This window comes from Narcine bancroftii, chromosome 6 (genome assembly GCF_036971445.1).
Source record: "Narcine bancroftii isolate sNarBan1 chromosome 6, sNarBan1.hap1, whole genome shotgun sequence".
Taxonomy (NCBI): domain Eukaryota; kingdom Metazoa; phylum Chordata; class Chondrichthyes; order Torpediniformes; family Narcinidae; genus Narcine; species Narcine bancroftii.
The window spans coordinates 206409169-206431500 of record NC_091474.1 but is presented as its reverse complement, the minus strand read 5'-3'; the positions used below and the strand labels follow the sequence as shown (position 1 = coordinate 206431500).

The window sequence follows — 22332 nt, the reverse complement described above, 5'->3', positions numbered from 1 at the left end:
CCAGCCTTCTCCCCATAACTTCTGATGCACAGGCTAATCAAGCATACATTGAGGAACATCATTTGGATTCTGGAGAACATGGTCTGAGACAACAACTGTTTTATGGCATGAAGTAAATGGTAACACTGACAATCTGAACACTTTAGTGCAACCCAAGGGTTGCATGACCTTGGAGTTGAAACCTTCAAGCACTACAGGCACTCCTCGGCCCATTGCCATTATGACAAATGGTGACAGGTGAAACATGCTAGGAAATGAATGCCAAACAAAGGCCCAGGACACTGCTGAAGTGTGACAGGGGTAGGATGACGAGTAGGAGTGGCAGGGTGTATCAGTTATTGGGACTCAGCAATTTTGGGTGATGAAGAAGTGATCATTGATCAAAGTCTAGAGAGGAATTGGTGACTCTAGGGAGAGGGCGTGATTTGGATCCTGTGCAATCATGGCGAGGCCATAATTAGAAGGTTAAGGTATGACCTCATATTGGAAGATTGATTGAAAGTGTGGGAATCTGATCATTGGAACTTAGGGTAGATTGAGAGCTGGGTAAGTGATGGAGACTCAGTATGATGATTGATAGTTGGTTGAGGGTAATGAATACTTGTGGAATGGGCTGATTCCATGTCAAGTCATAGAATCAAACAATCATGCAGTACAGGACAGGACCTTTAACGGAGTCCACGTTGACCACCTATTTACACTAATCCTACATTAATCCCATTTATTTTTTTCTCCTCATTGCCTCCAGTATGTACATACCAAGGACAATTCACAACAGCCAATTAACCTACCAACTTGCAGATCTTTGGGGTGTAGGAAGAGACCAGAGTACAGGAAAACAAGAAAACTTGCACCGCCAGCACCTAAGGATAGGAGCATCACTGGTCTGTGAGACAGCAGGCCTCTACCTCACTTCATTTACCCCCATGAATGCAGTGTGTCTGCATTTGATGTGCCTCAAGTGATCCTCCCTGAACCTAGTGTTAGGACAAAGTGAAGGCCCTACTAGGGATCTATAAACGGGGAATCATTTGGAGCAGCTCTAAAGGGGTGGGCTGATGATGTCGTCAGCCTGTGGCCCAGGAACCACCATTTAACAGCTGCTGGGCACAGTCCTGCTCAGCCCTCCCCACCGCTCAACACCCCCCCGCCCCACTAAGTCCTCTCTACCACATCACTTAGCATGCTGTACCTGTGGCCCTCCACCCCTCCCCCCCTCCATCAAACACCAGCAGCCAGACTCAGACCAAACACCAAAGCTGTCGTACACAGCCTCTCGGCAGCCTGCTTCAGTGAGCAGGCACACGTGAAAGTTTAAATTTCTTGTTTCTGGTGCCAATGCATCTTGCGTGTTGAACAACATTGGCATTTCGTGTCCGTTTGACACTTTGCCGAGAAATGGCCAACTTTGTTACCCAAAATTCCTCCATGCAGCTGGAACCATTGGTTGACAGAGCGGTTCCAGCTGCGTGGGAGATTATGCGTAATGAAGTTGGCCATTACTCGGCATGTATGAATGCCGTCATGGCACCAGTAGCCACACCCCCTGAATTCAACATCAATGCAATGGCCACCTATAGGCTGAAAGGGGACATCGGAAAAGGCTTTTCTGGGCCTGCATGAAAAGATAAGAAATATCTTTTCATTCAGTTCCATGCAGCGGCCGACTATGAAAAGGCCTAGTGGCACTACTAGTTGCTGGATATGTGGCAAAATGCAGTTACATTCAGGAATAAGTCAAACTACATTAAAATCAGTTTAATAGGATAGTTTAAATCCACATTTATACCTGGAAGTTGAGTCTCCTTTATTTATGATTTTGGTTCTCAATGTAGTTACTCTATTATAATATAGTACTGTATAAAGTAAACAATCTGGTCAAAAGCCAATACTTACATTTAAAGATAAAAATAAAATTCAATGTCAATGTTTATAATTTCATTGTGACACCCCCCCCCCCCCCCCCCATCCAACTTGGTCATTTATTGAAATACACAAAAACAATATTTTTTTCAGATTCGCATAGCTGAAAGAACATGACAAGCCAATAAGTTATCTGAATAGCACAATTAACAATGAAAGCAACTTACCCAAATAGAATAGTGCAGCAGCCAGAAATGAGCATGCCAACTACAAACATAAATTTTGCACCAATTTGCACAATCTAGAAGATAAAAAAACAAATTATTAACTCATTCAAATGGTCAACTTGATAAAGGCTCATCAGCTCGTGTTTAAACGCACGAGTATGATTACTTCACAAGCAGCTTTAAATTGTTGGTGGGTTGTGTATTGCTTAAATGGCCTCCATTTTACTATGAGAAGTTATCCCTGAGTATATTTCTCAGGCTGGACAAAAACAGACTGCTTCAAGATGCAACCTGAAATTAATCTTTCCAGTTCCATAAACTTCAGGACTATCAACTACCTCATAACAGACAGCATCAGATTTCACTGCTTCAACTGGACTCCAGCTTGATTGACGTCGGAAATTGTAGATTTTGGTTTTGTGAGTTACTAATTAAAGAACCTTGTGCTTCATTTCCTTTGGATAGAAAAGCTGTTGTTTGCTTCTTAAAGTACACACTAACTTGAGGATCCAACACTACACAATTCGAGAAAAGCAGCGCCTGCAGTCAATTCTATGCACAGGTACATGAAAGATAAAATATGCAGAGAACTGCATACTATTTTCAGCCTAAGGGTCAAAGTATAACTGGAGTAAATGGCTTCCAGACATTCAAAGTTTCAAGAAGAAATTTAATACCCAATGAAATGGTTCCATCAGGACAGATATATCAGCCATTGTGCCATTTGTCAGGCATTCAGGAGCTTTGATTTCTTGTGAAAGTCCATCGCATGAAGTGGAGATTGCCACTCAAATTTTAAATGTTGATCATTTCTTACAGAAAAGTACTATCAATGGCACCATCAAATAATATCCACTCATCAGTAATCATTGTTTGGGTCCTCTCAGAATCACTTGAGACTTGGTCTGACAACAGTTTTAGGGCAGCATTGCCTTTAGAGCAAAGCCTTTACAGCACCAACGGTTGGGACTGGGGTTCGACTCCCACGCTGTTCTTAAGGAGTTAGTACATTCTCCCTGTGTTTGCGTGGGCTCCGGTTTCCTCCCACCTTTCCAAATGTTCCAGGGGTATTAGTTAATAAGGTGTAAATTGGGTGTCACAGGCTCGTGGGCCAAAATGACCTGTAACCCTGCTGTATGTCTAAATTTAAATTCAGTCAAGACTTAGCCCTGGACCATCAAGGAAGCATGCAACCAAGTTTAGCTGCAAGGTGACACATTCATGCTACAGATATCAAGTGATTATTGCACCTCAGAGAAATCTTGCTCCTTGCCAATTTTAGTATTCTGGTCCAGACACAATTCATTGAACAAGTAATTCAGCAAGTTGTGGTCAGACACCCTCTTCCAGATGTCTCTGTATGACAAATAAGACTCAAGCCAGCATGTCACATTACTCTCACATTTGCTTAGATGTGTGCTGCCACATCAACGCAAGCAGCAGTATCCTCAGTCAGTGCCTCCTTCATCATCACACTCTGGATCCAACTGTGTAACACACTGCAGCAATTTTGCCACTTCGCAGATTCCCTCCTGCCTGTCTCCTCTCCCAGTAGAACTCAAATTGCGTCTTTACATCAAAAGGAACTTCTAAAGTACTTATTTACAGCCCTCACAGCATTCTTTCAAAAAACAGCAAAGCACATATGGGCATTAACTAAAATTGATTAATCTCATCAGTCTACACTCAGCTGACGCTTACTTCCACATACCCCAATTGAGAAAACTTTGTAAAGAGAATCATTGTTCTACCATTCTAACTAGAATACTATAAAGAGAACAAAAACCACAAAAGCCCAGTTCACATCAATTCAACAGTGAGATTATACTTACATATTTTCCCATTATCAGTGAAAATATTAAATTGACCAGAGAAAAACAACCAAAAATCATTCCAACAATACTGGCATTGGCTCCTTTCTTTTCTGCCTGCAAAGAGTAAATAAATAAATTTATAACGTGATTATTAATAAACTGCTAGCGGCAAAGCAGCATTTCCAATTTAATTGTGAATCCTTTCCCCATCCATCTACGATGGGGTGGGGCAAGTATTGCTGGAGAGAATGCCGTGGAAATTCACCAGGATGTTGCTTGGATTAGAGGACTTCAGCCATGAAGAGTGACTGGATAGGCTGTTTTCCATGGAGTAAGTGGATCAATCTAAGAGTGTAACACAGAAGATAAGACTCTTAGATTTAAAGGAATCACAGTTTATAGTTCGTTTATAGGTTGTGATAGTAGGTGATTTTAACTTTCCACATATTGACTGGGACTCACATACTGTAAAGGGACTGGATGGGTTAGAGCAGGGGTTGTCAACCTTTTAATTTTTAATTTAGACAGACAGGCCATTTTGGCCCACAAGTCCGTGCTGTCCAATTAACCTACACCCCCGGTATGTAATCTTGGGCTGAATGGCCTCTTACTCTCTGCTGTATGTCTAAATTTAAAAAATAAAAGGTCAGCAGCCCTGGTTAGAGATTGTCAACCGTGTTCAGAGAAGTTTCCTTAATCAACCTATGGAGGTCCCAACTGGACACAGTGCAATACTGGAGCTCATATGGAAACTAGACAGGGCAGGAGACAGAAGTGTGTAAGGAAACACTTTGGATCTAGTGACCATAATGCGATTAGTTTCAAGATAAATATGGAAAGGGATAGGTCTGGACCTCAGGCTGAGATTTTATATTGGAGCATGGCCAATTTTGATGGTATTAGAAAGAATGTGGCAAGTGTGGTGTCACATTTGTGGCCCAAAATGTGAAATTAATAACACCATCACCACATGCTTTACCAGTTGAACATCTCCGTGTCTTTATTTTCCTGCTTCCATTATTCCACCATTTCGCGCCCTCCTACCTCCAGTGCATACCATCTGACTTCCGGTCAGGTTAATGCATATCATGCATATTCATTATCATGACATCCCTCCTTTCACCAGAAATAAACTTTATATCTTTATGTTTAAATGTAAACACTTTAACACTATCAATAGCATTTTTCTGCCTTCTGAACCAACAAAACAACTTCAAATTCAAAACAAAACCAACTTCAAATTCCCTCTTCACAAAATGTAACATAAACATGTTATAACCAAATGTAATATAATAGCTCAACTGTTCTTCTGTAATTATACTAATGCAATGCTCACCTCATATGCAAAATGTAAACATTTAAATTTATACACCTCACATGTTTAAATTCCAATACTTTTGGTTTTTTTTTCATTTAATACCAAATAGTCGACTAAACAAAAATGCAATTCATACAGCACTCATACATGTACTTTATGATGTATTGATCAAATCACTGTCCAAATGTTCCCATTATCATTTCTCTTCCTTGGTGAGTAACATTACTGTGCTTCATTGAAACTCATTCCAACTATCACAAACTTTCACTTTCGTGATAATGCGGGCACGGTTAGAAATATGGCACAAAATCTTCATATCATTTAGGTGGTTTCCTGTCCCGTCTCGGCCTTCCTGCAATGCTACTGTCGCCACTTGGTTGTTCACCCTCAGCAAGGAAACACTGCTCGCTGCGGCCTCTGGTGTTTCTGGTACTCTGGCCACTTCATCGGGAATGCTGGTAACTACCTCTGGAACATCATATGGTCCCTCTCTGGATTGGTACTTTTTTACACCAGACACGTTTCTTTTGTACAGGACTCCAGCTGCCGCTATACTGCCGCTTCTGGATACAACAGTGTAGTGTTGATGGTAATAAGGTGTGTCTAGCTTACCACCACTCTCTTGCCTCACCAGAACATTATCTCCAGGCATGATGTCTGAGTACCTGGCCCCACGCTTCGAGTCTGCATACAGCTTTGCTGCTCCCTTCTTTTCAGCATCGTGGTCCCTTATCTCCTGGTCGTCCCTGATTTCCTTTATTTCGGGCATTTTTGTGCGGATTTTCCTCCCAAAAAGTACTTCTGCTCGACTTTTTCCTGTGGTTGCATGAGGCGTTGCCCGATAGACAGCTACATAGGATAGCAATGCTTCTCTCCAGTTCTGTCCTTCTGCATGAGCAATCCGTAATCGTTTTTCGATGGACTGATTTTGTCTCTCAACTTCCCCATTGGCTTGTGGCCATTTAGGAGTTACTTTATGATGGTGGATACCTGTGGTCCTCATGTATTCAGCAAATGTCTCTGAAATGAACTGTGGACCATTGTCAAAGTATAGCATAACAGGCAATCCATATCTCGTGAAGATCTCTGCCAATGTTTGTATTGTTTTTTCAGTGGTCGTTGACCTCATCACAGAGTACTCATAGTATCTGCTGTAGTAATCTACCACTACCATGATTGACTCGCCAGTAGGTAAAGGTCCGAGAAAGTCAACAGCTACATCGATCCATGGTCCTGTCGGGAGTTGCGTACTCCGGATCGGCTCTGGAGGATTACTCCTACTTGTGAGTTGACACCCATGGCAGGTTTTGACGAATTTTTCTGCGTCTTTATCACAACCTGGCCACCATACTTTACTCCAGAGGTTTTGCTTGGTACCAACAATACCTAGGTGTCCTTCATGATCTAATGATACGATCTTCGGTCTCAACCTCTGTGGTATCACCAATCTACACCCCCTCAATACACACTGCCTGATGCAACAAAGTTCATCTCTAATGGGAATATATGCCTTGTGAATGCACTTGTCCCATTGTCCACTTTGGATACATTCTCTAACTTCCATGAGTTCTGGGTCATGTTCGGACTCTCTCTCGACTTCCCTCGTTGTCACAGCTTCCGGCGTCGATTGAATAGCTACGAAGCGTACAAAGCTCTCTGCTTCTGTCCCCAATTCTGACTTGGATTGTGGGCATCCATCTTTCAACAATCTGGACAGCGGATCAGCAATGTTTGCTTTCCCTGCAATGTGAACTACTCTGTACTTGTACGGTTGGAGTCTGAGCACCCATCGTTCTATCCTGGCACACGGTTTGGACCTAGCAGCATAGATCACCTCCAATGGTTTATGGTCCGTGATGAGTTCAAATTCAATGCCATACAAATATGCATGGAATCTCTCGCAGGCCCATACAAGTCCAAGTGCTTCTTTCTCTGTCTGAGAATATCTCCTTTCCACATCTGTCAAAGATCTGCTGGCATAGGCAATGATTCTTGGTCCCACATCACGCATCTGGACCAACACGGCTCCTAAACCAACAGGACTAGCATCCGCTATGACTTTGGTTGGTGCAGCCAGATCATAATACCCAAGAGTATCGGCATTCGTCAGACTTTGTTTCAGAGCTGTGAATGCTTCCTTCTGCTCAGAGCCAAAATGGAATGGTACACCTTTCCTGGTTAGTTTCCTCAGTGGTTCTGCCAGTGTAGCAAAATTAGGGATGAACTTAGCGCAATAATTAACCAATCCCAAGAAAATCCTCACCTCCGTTGCATTCTGGGGTTCATGTGCATCTGCAACAGCTTTCACTTTGGCATCAGCTGGGTTCAGTCCTTCCCGTGTAAGCCTGTGTCCCATGAAGTCCATCTCTGACACACCGAACTGGCACTTGTCTCCATTCACGGTAAGGCCTGCCCTTGTAGTTTGGATAGCACACACCTCAACCGTCTGTCATGCTCTTCCTTTGTAGCCGCATGGACTATGATGTCATCAGAAATGTTGGCAACTCCAGGAATGCCTTGAATCACTCGATGAATTTCGTACTGGTAGATCTCAGAAGTTGCATTGATGCCAAACGATAGTCTCTTGTACCGGTACAATCCACAGTGAGTCACAAATGTTGTCACGTCCCTGGATTCTGGGTCCAGCTCTAATTGATGATAGCCCCATTTTAAATCAATTTTTGAGAACACCTGACTGGTAGTTAACTCCTGAAGTACTTCCTTCACTGTTGGTATGGGGTGTTGTTCTCGAATTATAGCTTCATTGACCATCCTCATATCAACGCACAGTCTTATGTCACCATTTGGTTTGGGCACGATCACTACTGGGCTGACCCATTGTGTTGAATGTTCTACAGGTTCAATAATGTCTTGCTCGATCAACTCTTTGATTTTGGCCTCGACTTTCCCACGAAGTCCAAATGGAGTTCTGCGCACTGGTTGCGCCTTGGGTTTGACCATTTTGTCCACTGCTAGCTTTAGTTGTCGACCTTTCAGCTTTCCTACTCCCTGGAAAACTGCGGGGAATTCTTGCTTCATATCCTCGTATGACTGAACTGAATTGACACGAGCTCCAATGTGAAGTATTGCCAGGTCTTGCGCTGTGTGTCTACTCAGTAATGGTTCTCCCCTCTCATCTATGACAACAAACTCTGCTTCGGTGTACTTGTCACCAGCTTCAACAGTCGCAGTGAAACATCCAATGGTCTGCAATGGCTTGGTTGCTGTGTATGGATACAGTTTCTTTGAACACTTCTTTGATGTACAAATGATCTTTTTTCTTTTCAATTTCTCCCATAAATGTCGGTCAATTACATTACTGTCACTGCCTGAGTCTACAATGACTGGAACTGTCACACCACCAATTATCACTGGGACCTTCTCATGATGTACATCATTCAATGTAAACTGATAGTATTCCTGCCCATCCTGGTTGTCATCATCATCGTCACTTTCTGGGTCACCTTCTATATGGCGAATAGTGCCTTTCTTTCCAGGATACTTTCCTTTCCCCCAAGCTTTGCCCTTAGAAGCTGTACTCTTCCCATTCTGGTTTGCATTTGACTTACTTTTGCACTTCTTGGCAAAATGGTCCTTACCTCCACACTTTCTACAAACTTTGCCTTTTGCTGGGCAGCATGGGTCTTTTCCAAAATGACCTCTGTTTCCACATCTGTAACATTCCAAGTCATGTGTCGGCATATTTCTTGGCTGGCTATGGCTATGCGAGAGCCTATTTACTTGTTGACCAACTTGGTCTTTACTGGGCTGGCTTGAGTTGTCTTTCAGTTTCATGGCATGAAATTGCCCCTCAACAGCCTCTAATGCAGCAGCAATTTCTAAAGCATTGGTAAGTTTCAACTCACCCCCTTTTTCCAGCAGTCGCCTTCTGAGTTTGTCTGATCTGCAGTGCTGCACAACTTGATCCAATAACTGGTTGTCCAAATCAACTGCCACGTAATTGCATCCAACAGCCAGTTGTCGCAATCTCGTCACGTACTGGGCAACCGTTTCTCCATCTTCTTGTTTTGTTTTGCGAAACAAATGGCGTTGAAATGTAGCATTCGGTGTCACCACATAGTGTGCATTCAATGCATCTATGGCTTTCTGGTATTCCTCCTTCCTTCCAGTATTCAAAAGCGTCTTAAAAGTTTCCCGAACTGCGGGTCCTGCGGTGAAGAGAAGTAACGCCCTCCACTGCGCTTTCTGTTCCTCCATACTGCTATTGAGAAATAGGCCACGACTGTCGGCGTAGGCTTCAAATTCTTCCAGCCATGCCTTCCACTTCACACTCACAGTGCTTGCATCACCCGTCGGGTCAAAATGAGGAACACCTCGAAGTGCTAGAAATTCAGCTCCTGTGACTGCCATGAAGAAAACCTTCCAGCTCAAAGCCACCGATTCAAAATCCAAAATGTTTATCACCTTTAAAATCCAAAATGTTTATCCTCGTCGCCAATGTCACATTTGTGGTCCAAAATGTGAAATTAATAACACCATCACCACATGCTTTACCAGTTGAACATCTCCGTGTCTTTATTTTCCTGCTTCCATTATTCCACCATTTCGCGCCCTCCTACCTCCAGTGCATACCATCTGACTTCCGGTCAGGTTAATACATATCATGCATATTCATTATCATGACATGTGGATTGGGACAGATTGTTTTCTGAGAAAGATGTGCTTGGTAAGCAAGAGGCCCTCAAAAGGTGAAATTTTGAGAGTACAGGTACGAATCGGGCGGATGAGCGAAGACCAGTAGCGCGAGTCAGCTGGGTGAGGGGGGAGAAGATGGCAGCACAATTCAGGTGGTCTTAAATCTGGTTTTCTGAAATCCATAAAAATCCAAAATTCAGGACACACTGTCCCCCAAGGGTTCCAGATAAAGGATTGTGTACCTGTACAGAGTTTCATATGTTTCTGTCAGAATTAAAGAAACAGGTAGAGGAAACCTTGGTTTGCGAGAGATACTGAGGAGGAGGAGGAGGAGGAGGAGGGAGGATGAGGAGGGAGGAGGGAGGAGGAGATGCATGGCAGGTATAGGCAGCAAGAAACAAATGAGGTACTTGAGGAGTATAAAAACTGCAAGAAAACAATGGAGGAAATCTGAAGGGCTACAAGAAGGCATGAGGTTGCTCTATCAGACCAGAAAGTCCTAAGAGCTTCTGCAGATATATTAAAAGCAAAATAATAGCAAGGGACAAAAATTCTCTTGAAGACCAGAGTAGTATCCATGCATGGAGCCAAAAGAATTGGAGAAAATCTTAAATGTTTTTTTTCTTGCATTTGTATTTACTCAGGAGATAGTCTTGTTAGAAGGGATAGAACTTGGATAGTTAGATACTGATTAGGGATAGTTAGCATAGCTTTGTGTATAGCCAGTTATGTCTAATCAATCTTGAGGCTTTTCAAAAAGGTTACCAGGAAAGTTTATGAAGGAGAGGCAGTGTTTATTGTCTACTTGGACCTTTGACAAGATCCTGTATGGGAGATTGGTCAAGGTTCAGTTGCTTGGCATCCAGGATGTAGTAGTAAATTTGATTCGACATTGGCTTAGTGGGAGAATCCAGGGAGAGGTAGTAGATGCTTGACTCTCTAACTGGAGGCCTGTGACAAGTGGTCAGAGGGATTGTGCTAGGTCCATTGTTGTTTGACATCTGGAATGATCATGTGGTAAACTGGATCAGAAAATTTGCAAATGACACAAACATTGGGATGTAATGGACAGCGAAGAAGGATTTCAAAGCTTGCAAAGGGATCTGGACCAGTTGGAAAAATGGACTACAAAATAACAGATGGAATTTGATGGCAACAAATGTGAGGTGTTGCATGTTGGGTGATGAACCAGGGTAGGACTTGCACGGTAAATGATAGGGAACTGCAAAGTTTGATATGGCAGAGGGATCTGAGTATGCCACTACATACTTCATTGAAAGTGACATCATGTTAGATGAGGACACAAAAGAGAATGTCCATAAGTCAAAGTACTGAATACAGGAGATGGATTATTATGTTGAAATTGTAGAAGACATTGAAGAAGTCAAACTTATTGTGTACAGTTTTGGTCACCTACCTTCAGGAAAAATATCAATAAGATTGAAAGCACACAGAGGAAATTTACAAGGTTTGGAAGAGCCTAGTTGTAGGGAAAGGTTGAATATTTTAGGACTTTATTCCATGATGTATTGGACATTGAGGGAAGATTTGATAAACAAAATTATGAGGGGTATCAATAGAGTAAATGAAAGCAGGCTTTTTTGCCCTGTTGGGTGACCTAAGAAATGGGTTGAGGGTGAAAGAGGAAATGTTTAGAGGAGTGGTTTTAAAACTGCCCCTCTAAACTCACATTCCACCTTAAGCAATCCCTATGTCATAAATACTGTGTGATTGGTAAAGGATTGCTTAAGGTGTGTTTGTTGGTACATCAAATAACTCAGACAACACAAAGTGGCAACCTCTGATGAAATGCTTTACTATTAAATCCAGCAATACAATGTATAACAGGAGCCCCTGGTAATGACATCTGTCACCAGCCAAGCTCCGTCTTTTTCTTAAATTAGCAAGTACAGTAGCTGCAGCATGTGCAGGCAGCCAATAGAACTGGCCGTCTACATCCCCTTTCTTGGGCAACCCCCTTCACATACCACAATCTACGTAGGTGTTGTACATTACAATAGTTATAGTTCAGCAGTGAGCAGTTAGCCCAGTTTTATCCTGTTATTTTGGGTTGGGCCTACAAGTGCACCCAAAGTGTGTAAAGTAGGAGCCATTGGTGGAAGTGGATACTTGGGGTGCTGCAGCTTGAAAGGATGTGCCATCCATGGTCTCATGGTTGTGGCCATTTGTTTCATGGGTTGTTACTGAGGGAGCTCCACCTATCCCAGGTTCATATTCCAGATCCTGGTTTATAATCTCATCAGAAATGGTTCGGGATGGGGGATGGCTGGTTTGTAGTTTCATCAGGAATAGTTCGGGGCGAAGGGTGGCTCCCTTATGGGTAGGATGTGTCGACAGTTTCTCTGATACCCCCTTCTTTCTGATTTTACCAGGTATGACCTGGGGTCCAGGCAGCTCCTTTCGACTATGCCCAGGCGGTGGTATCCCTGTGGAGACTGCATCCTTATGACTTGTCTTTCTGCCAATGGCACGAGCAGCCGGCTGTTTCTGTCACAGCACCTTTTCTGCATTAGCTTCCTGTTCAGCAGTTGGGATTGAATTTCTTGTGGTTCTTTAGCTGAGGCTCCAAGAGTCTCCTTGCCACTGGCAGAGTTGTCCGAGTCATTGCGCCAGAGAGTCCAATATGGCGTTGCCAGGGATGTTCCTTAGGTTTAGCAGGTTTAGGAACACATCCGTATTGTCCCTGGGGGACTTCTCCATGAGTTGCTTTGCGCTCCTCACTGATCTTTCAGCCAACCCATTTGACTGTGGGTTGCTAGTGATGTGGTTTAAATCCCAAGTTGTTGCAAAGTGTCTGAATTTCTCACTGTTGAACTGGGTGCCATTGTCCAATAGCAGAATGTGGGATGCCCCATGCACTGAAAAGTGTCCCTTTTACTTGATAATGATTGGCAACGAAGTGACATCGGGTAAAAGGTCTATCTCAAACCATCCAGAGTATGAATCGACAAGAGTCAAATACTGTTGACTGTGCCATTCGAAGATGTCTGTTGCCACAGTTGACCAGGGGAGATCCATCACTGTGTGAAGTTGCAGCGGCTCTTTCTGTTGGTGCAGTCTGGGTACTATTGCACACCAAACAAGCTTGTACCTCCTGGTCTTTGTTCTCAGTCATCCCTGGCCAAAAATCTATGTCCCTAGCCCTGCGTTTGCTTGCTTCTGCACCTGGGTGCCCTCTGTGCAGGATGTTGACATGAATGGTTTGCAGTGAACTTGGAATTACTGCTTTCGGGCCTTTCATTGTGTATGATTCCGTCATCAATGAGTAATTCGTCCTGGAATGGGAAGTAGGGTTGCACTTCAGGTGGTCGGCTGCACTGCTTGTCTGGCCAGCCGCCTTGATGGAAGTGCTCAGGTCCTCAAAATTGTATCTTCAGCCGTGTGCTGTCGCAGTCCTCATTATTATCATTATATCAAACGTGTCCTCTTCCTCAGCTTGTTGGATCGTGCATTTCCTGGAAGCATGAGATAGCATATCAGCTAAGTGCATTTCTTTTCCGCCCTTGTAAACTAAAGAAAGTCATGTTGTATTTTGAAGTCTGAGCATCATTCTCTATAATCATGCAGGGGCCACATGGATTGGCTCTTTCAGGATTGTGACCAGAGGTAAGTTGTCAGTCCCTATGGTCACTGGTTTGCCATAAATGCAGTTGTTGAATTTTAAGTAGGTGAAAACTACTGTCAACAACTCTTTCTCTATTTGGGCGTATCTGGTCTCTGTGGTGGTGACTGATATGGATGTGCAGGCCACTGGTTTTCCATCCTGCAGGCGTGCTGCACCCAGACTGTATTGTGATGCATCACAGGTTAGCATGACTGGACTGCGCACATTGTAGTACAATAGAACAGGTGGGCATGACATATACCTTTTCAATGAGTGGAATGCATTTTGTTGTTGCTCCTGCCAGAACCAAACCACATACTTGTGCGTCAACCACCTTAGCGGGGTGGTAAGATCACTGGTGTTCGGAAAGAACTTGCTCAGGTAGTTGACCATGCCCAGGAAACACGTCTGTCATGTCTGTTGGTACCGGCATTTCACTGATTGATCTCATCTTTGAAGGGTCTGTCTTCTGGCCTTCTCCTGTGAAAACATGGCCTACATAACCCACCTGGTTCAGCCAAAACTTGCACTTAAGGAGGTTAATCTTAAGATTAACCTTCTGAGCTTTGTCAAGTACCTTTTTAAAATTTGCATCCTGTTCTTTCAGGTCTTTGCCACCTACAAGTATATCATCAACAATGAAGGCACAGGGATACCCCGCAAAGATTTGCTCTATTGATCTATGAAATACTTCACTGGCATTCGCAGGAATCTGTACTGGCCAAGTTTGATTTGCCAGAAGTAATTCTTTGTGGCCAAAACTGAAAAAAACTGTCGCATTGGTCATGTGCGTGGCAATTCCCTCCACAGTACACATTGGATAGTGTGGTTGTTTTAATATTGTATTGAGGTCTCTCATTAATGTTTATAGTCATATAGTTCAACGTGACCATCTCATATCCTGTTTACACCTCATTTCCACTTCCTCATCACCACCAGCCCCCTTTTCATCTCTCAGTTTTCCCTTTTTAAACTCAATGTATGACAACACATTTAAAACATAAAGTACTCCACCAACTCACACATCCAATATTACCTTAACCCCAAATACCACCCCCCTCTCTAAGTTGCCCCTTATCCCTTGCCGGGCAACCACAACTCCCCTTTCCATTTGGATTGCGATCCTGTTCGCAAGCGTCAACTGATTTCGCAGTGACGGTTATTCTCTCCCACCCAACACCCCCGAAAACACAAAAAAAACATATAACAAAGTTCTCCCTTTTTTTCCCCTTCCTTCCTTCCTTTCTCTAGTACTTTACATATACATTGTTTTTACATCTTTATATATACTTTATCGCCGTTCTTCATTCTTATTACATCTCTTCATCTCTCCTTCTGTCCTGCAAGCGTTCTGCAAATTCTTGTGCATTCTCCATATCCGAGAACAGTCTGTTTTGCTCCCCGGGGATAAATATTTTAAGCACAGCTGGATGTCTTAACATGAATTTATAATTTTTTTTCCATAGGATCAATTTTGCTGTATTAAACTCCTTCCACTTCTTTAAGAGTTCAAAACTTATGTCTGGATAAAAAAAATATTTTTTTGACCCTTGTATTCCAGTGGTTTATTATCTTCTCTAATTTTATTCCTTGCCCGCTCCAGTATATTTTGTTTTGTCGTATATCTCAAAAATTTTACTAAAATGGATATTGGTTTTTGATGTGTCTGTGGTTTCGGAGCTAGTATTCTGTGTGCCCTTTCTATTTCCATTTCTTCCTGCATTTCTGACATTCCCAGGACCTTCGGGATCCATTCTTTTATAATATAAATTTCTTCATATCTGTGCCTTCTTCATCTTCCTTCAGGCCCACTATTTTTTTGTTTGTTTTGCCTACTATAATTTTCCAACATAACAATTTTCTGAGCTAACAACTCTTGTGTTTCTTTAATTTTTTTTATCACTTTCTTCCAATTTTCCTCTTAAGTCGTTTACTTCCATTTCTTCAGCCGTTTCTTGTTTTTCAACATTTTCTACTCTTTTCCCTATTTCTGTCATGATTAGTTCAAATCTTTGCATTTTATCTTCTGTTCTTTTCATTTTTCTTTTAATTGCACTAAATTCTAATGACAACCATTCTTTTAATGCTCTTATTTGTTCTTCAAAAAAAGCTTTATCTATATTCTGTCCATCTGTTTTACCTTCTATTTCTCTGTGAAGATCTTGGTCTTCTTCTTCCTCTTCTTCTTTGTTGTACCAGTGTTTGTGTCTTCTTCTTCTCTTCTTTGTATCTGTGTCTCTTCTGATTTTTCTGATGAGTTGCTTGTCTCACTTTGTCGAGCCTCTTCTTGCTTGACCTCTTGCTGTTGGTCCTCTCCTTCTGAGCTGCTCATCTGTTGGGCCTACTGCTGTGGCTCCACTTGCCGTTTACCCCGTCGACTTTCTTTCTCACTTGGTACTTCACTTCCTCTCCTGCCGCTTTCCTCATCTACCAGCAGAGAGCCCTGGTGTTGGGCATCCCTCAGCTGGTCATGCTGTGATTGCCTGCTCCTCGGCTTAGCCCCCCTCTCATCGGTGTTTTCCTTTACCTTAGATTTTGCACCGCTCATGCGCGACTCCTCGCGCATGCGCAGTTGCACACTTTTGTTTGGCTCAAAGAGCCATTTTTGCAGTCCACCGGTCGGGGGGTTGCGACTCCGCAGGGCCGACACCAACCTCGGAGATTGGGCGCTCTTCGCCACCACAGCTCCCTGTTCCTTTGTGCAGGTAAGGCCTTCTCCTTTCTTTTCTGGTGTCTTTTCTTCTTTTTTTCCCCGTTGTTTTTACTTTTTCCTTCTTAGGTGCCATCTTCTTTCTCTTCTCTGCAACTTTATCTTTTATTTCTTATATTTTATATTTGTTGAACTTTGTCTTTTCTTAACTTTTTTTCTTTTCTGGAGAGGGCTGGTTTTACCCTACTCCATCACGTGACTCCCCCTCACTTCTGGGTTGAGCCGCATGGAATATGTCACTAGCAGTTTTCCCAGTTCTTCCGTAAAAAGGTCACTGTACTCAGAAAAGATTCTGTGCATCAGATCATCTTTGGCCAGACTTATCTGGTGTACCTCTCTGCTGAACAAAACAAGACCTATGTCCATGCTTGTTATTATGTGCCTCTGACCTTGAATGTAGCACCGCAGTCGCACTGTGCCGTTGGTTCTAATTTTGCTGCTCCCAAATCCCACTAGACCTGATGACTTGGAGCATGGTATGACCTGTTCTGAGTTGTTACATCGAATAACCAGAGAACACAAAGTGGCATCCTCTGCCGAATGCTTTACTGCTAAATTCAACAATACAATGTATAACGGGAGTCCCTGGAAACGGTGTCCACCACCAGCCAAGCTCCATCTCAAAACAGATGTCATTTAAAATATTGGAGCTCTGCTCAAGCTAGAAAGGGTGGCTCCTGGGGACCTTTGCAAAATCTTTGGGGCGTGCACAATAGACTTCACTAATGGGTTGTTGTTTTGAAAAGCAACAGATGAAAGAGATCGGAGGAGTAGTTCGGAGCCGCAGGCTGTCTGGGAATGCAGCTTGCTGTTTTAAGAGGGTCATGTGGTTTTTGCAAGCGCAGGGAATCGAACAGCTTTTTCTCTGAGAGAGAGAAAATAAAGCAGTTCTGCAGTGCTACAGTCAACAGCAGCAGCTGGGACTGGAAAATGCGACAAGCTGGCAAGCTTGTGGAAAAACCCCATTTTGAAGATGAGTTGTGAGTGCTTAGTTCAGCCTGGTCAAAGCCCTTGTGGTCCATAAAAGAGGGGAGGACTGGCTGCCTAATGTTTTGCCTGAAATAAGAGAAACAAAAAGGAACTCAGTGGTGACCTGAAAGAAAGAGGTTATCATCTGGAAAACCCTGATGGGGCAAGTTTCTTCAGCAAGACACTGTCGTGATTGATTAAAAGGGATCATTTGGTGCCCAGGAACAACAAATCTGTCTGAAAACTGACAAAAGCCTTCCTGAGCGATAACCATTTACCTTTCAAGCACCAAAGCCTGGTGAACTTCATAAAATATTAAATTCTGTGCACAGTATAAGAATTACCTGCAACCAGTGAACTTGGAGGAATGAGAAGTGAGATTGGACTGTGAATCAAAGAACTTTCCTGAACTTACATACACATTACATACACGTGAGCTTAGAATTAGAAGTGGGCTAAGTTAGGTTAGTTAAGTTAATAGTGATAAGTTAAAGTTTGATCCTGTTTTCATGTTTAATATAATTAAAAGCAACTTTTGTTTAAGTAACCATTTGTCTTGGTGAATATCTATTGCTGCTGGGTTTGGGGGTCCTCTGGGCCCTTACAATATAATACACATCAAATATTCAACAAGTTTCATTATTAACATATTGTGAGTGCAATATTTTTGTAAAGCCTGGTGAAGAAATTCACTCAATAACATTTGCTAAATCAACTTAAAGATCAGGATTTATGAATATAATCTATGAATAGAGTTTGCAATTAAAAAAAAATTCATCCAAATATTTATTACCTCTTTTGGAAAAAAAGGTCCTAGAATTGAATAACACACCATGGAGCTAAAGTTCAGTGATGCTGCAGATATCAATGTGAAAATTTGCGATTTTGTCCATCTTGAAGTCTCATTTTCTTCACCCAAAACTGTCATAAATTTAAAATGAGAGGTCACTATCAATATCCACAAGCTGCACTACATTATTTGAAATGAAAGCTTTTTTTAAAAATTTGAATTGAATTGCTTATGGTCACGTTTAATGACACAATGAAAAGCCTTGTTTTGCATGTTATCCAAGTAAGTCAACCCATACACAAGTATAGCTGGTAGTGCAACAATAAAACAGGGTTACAGGAATTCAAGACATTCAAGGTTAGTGTTATAAAGACAAAGTGCAGGTATTATGAAAAGGTCTCTGGGGACTGCATACAAAACCAACATTTAAAGAGAGCTGAATTTACAGTGAAAAGATAAAGCTACAAAGTCATTTGAGTACAGAGGCTACAGTCAGTGGGATTTTATATCACATAATTCAAAAATCATGTTTTTTTTGTAGTTTCTTATTATGGCATTTATATTATTTATAGTGTTCTATACTATATTGGTTGTGGTGTTGATTCAGTTTAGATAAAGCTTTAAATAATATTCTGAGCTGTGAAATTGTGTGAGCCTGAATCAGATTTATCCCATACAGGCTATAATTATAATAGAAAACAAATGATAGCACTGCTAAAATTACTTTTCCTTTCATTTTCAACTTCGGAGGTTTTATTTGTATTAACACAAAACTGGTGACACTGGCAGTAGACTAGTGAGGGGCTCAGCGATTGAGGGACCCACACAGGTTGTGGACTGTTGGCAATTTGCATTTGGGGGACCTGCACGGGCTGCAGGCTGATGAAGACTGGCTCATGGGAACCAGGTATCAGAACTAGATTAGAGAAGGTGCTGAGTGCAAGAAGGGCTCTCAAAGGGCCTCGCGCGTTGAAGGCTTCCTGATCATGTTGGACGTTTGGATCTGGATCTCAGGTAGCTGATGGATTGAAAAGGAATCTGTGAGGCTGTGGAAGCTGTGGGAGCGCTGGAGGAAAATCAATAGACACTCAGAGATTCTGAAGGGATTCTCTTTTGCTTCTCTTCATCTCCAACTGTAAGGGGTGGGGGGGGGGGCAACACTAATGGCAACTCTTTGTGTGCCTTATGGCAAGCAGAAGCCAATTTTGTGTAATATTATAACATGATAATAAAAGAATCTTAAAATTCTCTTTAAGGTCTTGGTGTACATAAATGAATGTAATACATGAGAAAATAATATTACATAAGAACTGCAGTTTGAAAGTTAACTTTCTCCATGATATCCTTAACTGATTTGATCATTCAACCTCAGCTGCTGAATAGATCTTATCAACCTTCCACCTGACCCGTTGATTTAAATAATCACTGAAAATTAATCAACTATAAAAGTAACACTTAAAAAACAAATTTTAAGTCTATGTGATATCAATAAATGATTGCCCAGCATTACATAGTGTATTCTGCCTATCATTCCAGGAAGGACCTCTGTTTCACAATTTATTGTGCATCCAGTTAAGCTCGAAGTACCTCAACAATATAGCAACTTACTGATGAAGTGGGAAATTGATCAGGTTTGACCTGTCTGCAAAATTCAGGACAAATCCATTCCTGTCATTTTAACAGTGCATTAAACTGCATCTCAATCTTCATATTGGGTCTTACTAACAATGGTTCACCTCTGCCTTGGTGACAATTAGTCTTGGGAATGATGCCAGAACCTGTCAATGAGTGAAAAACAACTTATTTCACTCTTTTAAAAAGAAAACTGCTGTTTGGTCACTGTGTTCAGAAACCAGAGGTGCAGAGGGACTTGGAGGCCCTCGTGCAAGATTTCATAAAGGTGAACTTACAAGAAGAGTGGGCAGCAAGAAAAGCATTCTATTTGCGGGATAGAATTTAAAAGCAGAGATGTAATGTTGAGGCTTCACACTTGGGAGAATCATGAATAGTTTTGTGCTCGTTATCTGAGGAATGATGGCATTAGAGAGGGTCAAGAGGAAGTTCACTGGAATGAAAGGATTATCATACAAGCAGTATTTTTTTTAATGTATTGAATTTTTAAAATAGATATATAGATACACACTATAACTAACTTATCCTAAATCTATAACCCACAAACTAAAAAGAAAAAGCCGCTGGGACTCCTTAAACCACAGTAACAGTACATGAATGAATTGCCTAAAATGTAAGTAAATTCAGGAAGAGATTTATAAACATTTTGTGTGTTATATACAAAATAGTAAACCACTAAACATTAAAATGTTCCATAAAAGTGTACATTTTATCAAAATTAACTTCAGTTTTCAAAACATTACATCTAACAAGCAGCATTTGATAGCTCTGAGACGACTTGCTGGAATTTAGGTTGAATCTCATTGAAGCCTATTGAATGCTCAAAGGCCTAGATGGAGTGGATATGATGAGGATATTTCCCATGATGGGGCATCTGGAGCCAGAGGGCACTGCTTCAGATTACAAAAACGTCCCTTTAGAACAGAAATGAGGAGAAATTTATTTACTCAGAGGGTAATGAATCTATATAATTTGTTGAGCCTAAGTCATTGGGTATATTTAAGAGGTAAACAGATCCTTGATTAGAGAGTCCAGGGTTACAGGGACAAGGCAGCAGAATGAAGTTGAAAAGGAGAGTAAGTCTATGGAATGACACGATTGGGCGAATGGCTTAATTCTGCTTCCACAATCCAGGATACATAGGTACAGTCTGATGGCACAACATTCTCACTGATAGGACCTTCACAGAGTGAAGTCACAGTCAGTTGAACAAGTCAGATTGAGTGAAGAGTTCAGTTCAATGGATAAGAAATGTAAAACTTAACTGGGACACGTGGTGCAACATGGTAGTGCGGCACATTCCCCACCCAGCTGGGCAGGCTAGCCCACCTAAGGAACCGGTAGCCCCTCCCCGAAGACCCCTAACAAAGGCCGAGAGCCCTCGTCTCCTCCCCCAGACCTGCCCTTGGACTTGAGGCAGCAGCATGCGCAGGCAAGCTTGGATCTTGAGCTCAATAACTCCTTTCGCCCTTACTTCGTGCCTGTGAGTGGTCATTGATCATGCTACAGGACACACATGGTCAAAGGAGAGCGTGACATAGCATAGGTTGTGTGGGGCTAAATTGGAGCCAAGCCCGCGAGAAAGCAGATCCACATTTACCCGCGTTCCCTGGAGTTGTCATGGTCCGCTGCGAGCGAGGGAGACCTGCAGGTTGCTGTCAGTCAGCCAGCCGGCCGTGGCGGTGTCAACCCCGCTCCGCTTGCTGTCACAAGCGGGCTCACTGCTCTGAGCCTGTCGCTTGTTGCCGGCTTCAACGCACGGTGTCAGCCCTCTCCTTTGTCGCTGGGGCGCACGGTGCAGGCAGCCGCTTCTCCCCGGAACCTTTCCCTCTCACCACAAGGCGCTGGACGCTTTCTCTGAAGCCAGGATTCAGCCGGCGCGGGGTTGGAGTGGGAGACCGGAAGCACTCTGATCAGAAATTAAAACCGGGAGGAGTTCTTTTCTTTAAAAAAAACAAAGGTCTTTGCAAATTCTTGCGTTTCGCCCTCTGAGCGTTGTTTAAATTCCCCAAACTTCCGACTTTTAACGCATCTTGGGAGGTAGAATTGGGAGCATTCGAGGAAGTTCCTCAAATTGGAGCAGATGAAGAGTTTCCACCCGCATGTTGTCAGTCTCTCCCTGTTTACTTTTCACTGACTCCGTTTTCCTGTCGGATTCCCCAAAGTTGCCCCAATCAACTGGGAATCTCAGACGAGTACTTAGTATATTTTGCATCTGCTCAAGGATGAACAATACAGATCACTGACAAACAACACATGCAGAGACGTTCAAGCTTATTATCATCTGATTGTACATCAACAAACGAAAGTGTCTCTCCAGACCATGGTGCCTGTAATGTTTCTTTTGTTACAATAAAGTAAATTGGGTTCTTTTTAAAACAACTCAAATTATTAACTAAGCAAACAGCACTAAAAAAACAGAACACACACATATTAAAGCTGCAACATTCCCCAGATGTACCACTCTATTTCTCCATCCCCTTTCCTTGAGATGTTTAATCAACCATGACACGTTAATACAGTATTCTTCCAATTTAAATTTCAACACAAACGTAACATGAACACCAGCAGCACAGACTTGTAAGTGTGCAGTTCTTTTTCTTTTATAGATTCAATCTGTCAGGTGCTCTGACAACTCATGTGGATCTTCTTAACATAGGCGCTTCTGTCCGCTCTGCAGATACTTGTGTCGGCTCTGCTGGCCCACTACTGTCTAACGCAGATAGTG

At 42.4% G+C, this 22332-nt stretch overlaps 1 protein-coding gene across 3 annotated transcripts in view; it reads right to left on the bottom strand.

Moving 5' to 3' along the window:
• slc18b1 (solute carrier family 18 member B1) overlaps window positions 1-21728 on the bottom strand; it is a 66194-nt gene extending 44466 nt beyond the window's left edge. Inside the window, exons 1-4 of one of the 3 annotated variants that reach the window (XM_069887317.1) lie at window positions 21205-21728; window positions 17976-18103; window positions 3923-4018; window positions 2091-2164 (exon numbers count right to left, since the gene is read on the bottom strand). In XM_069887317.1, coding sequence (XP_069743418.1) covers window positions 2091-2164; window positions 3923-4018; window positions 17976-18103; window positions 21205-21226 — 320 coding nt within the window. In that variant the 5' untranslated portion in view covers window positions 21227-21728. The remainder of the gene's footprint in view (window positions 1-2090; window positions 2165-3922; window positions 4019-17975; window positions 18104-21204) is intronic. The other 2 variants (XM_069887315.1, XM_069887316.1) reach the window with 2 other exon arrangements.
• Window positions 21729-22332: the final 604 nt, after the last annotated feature.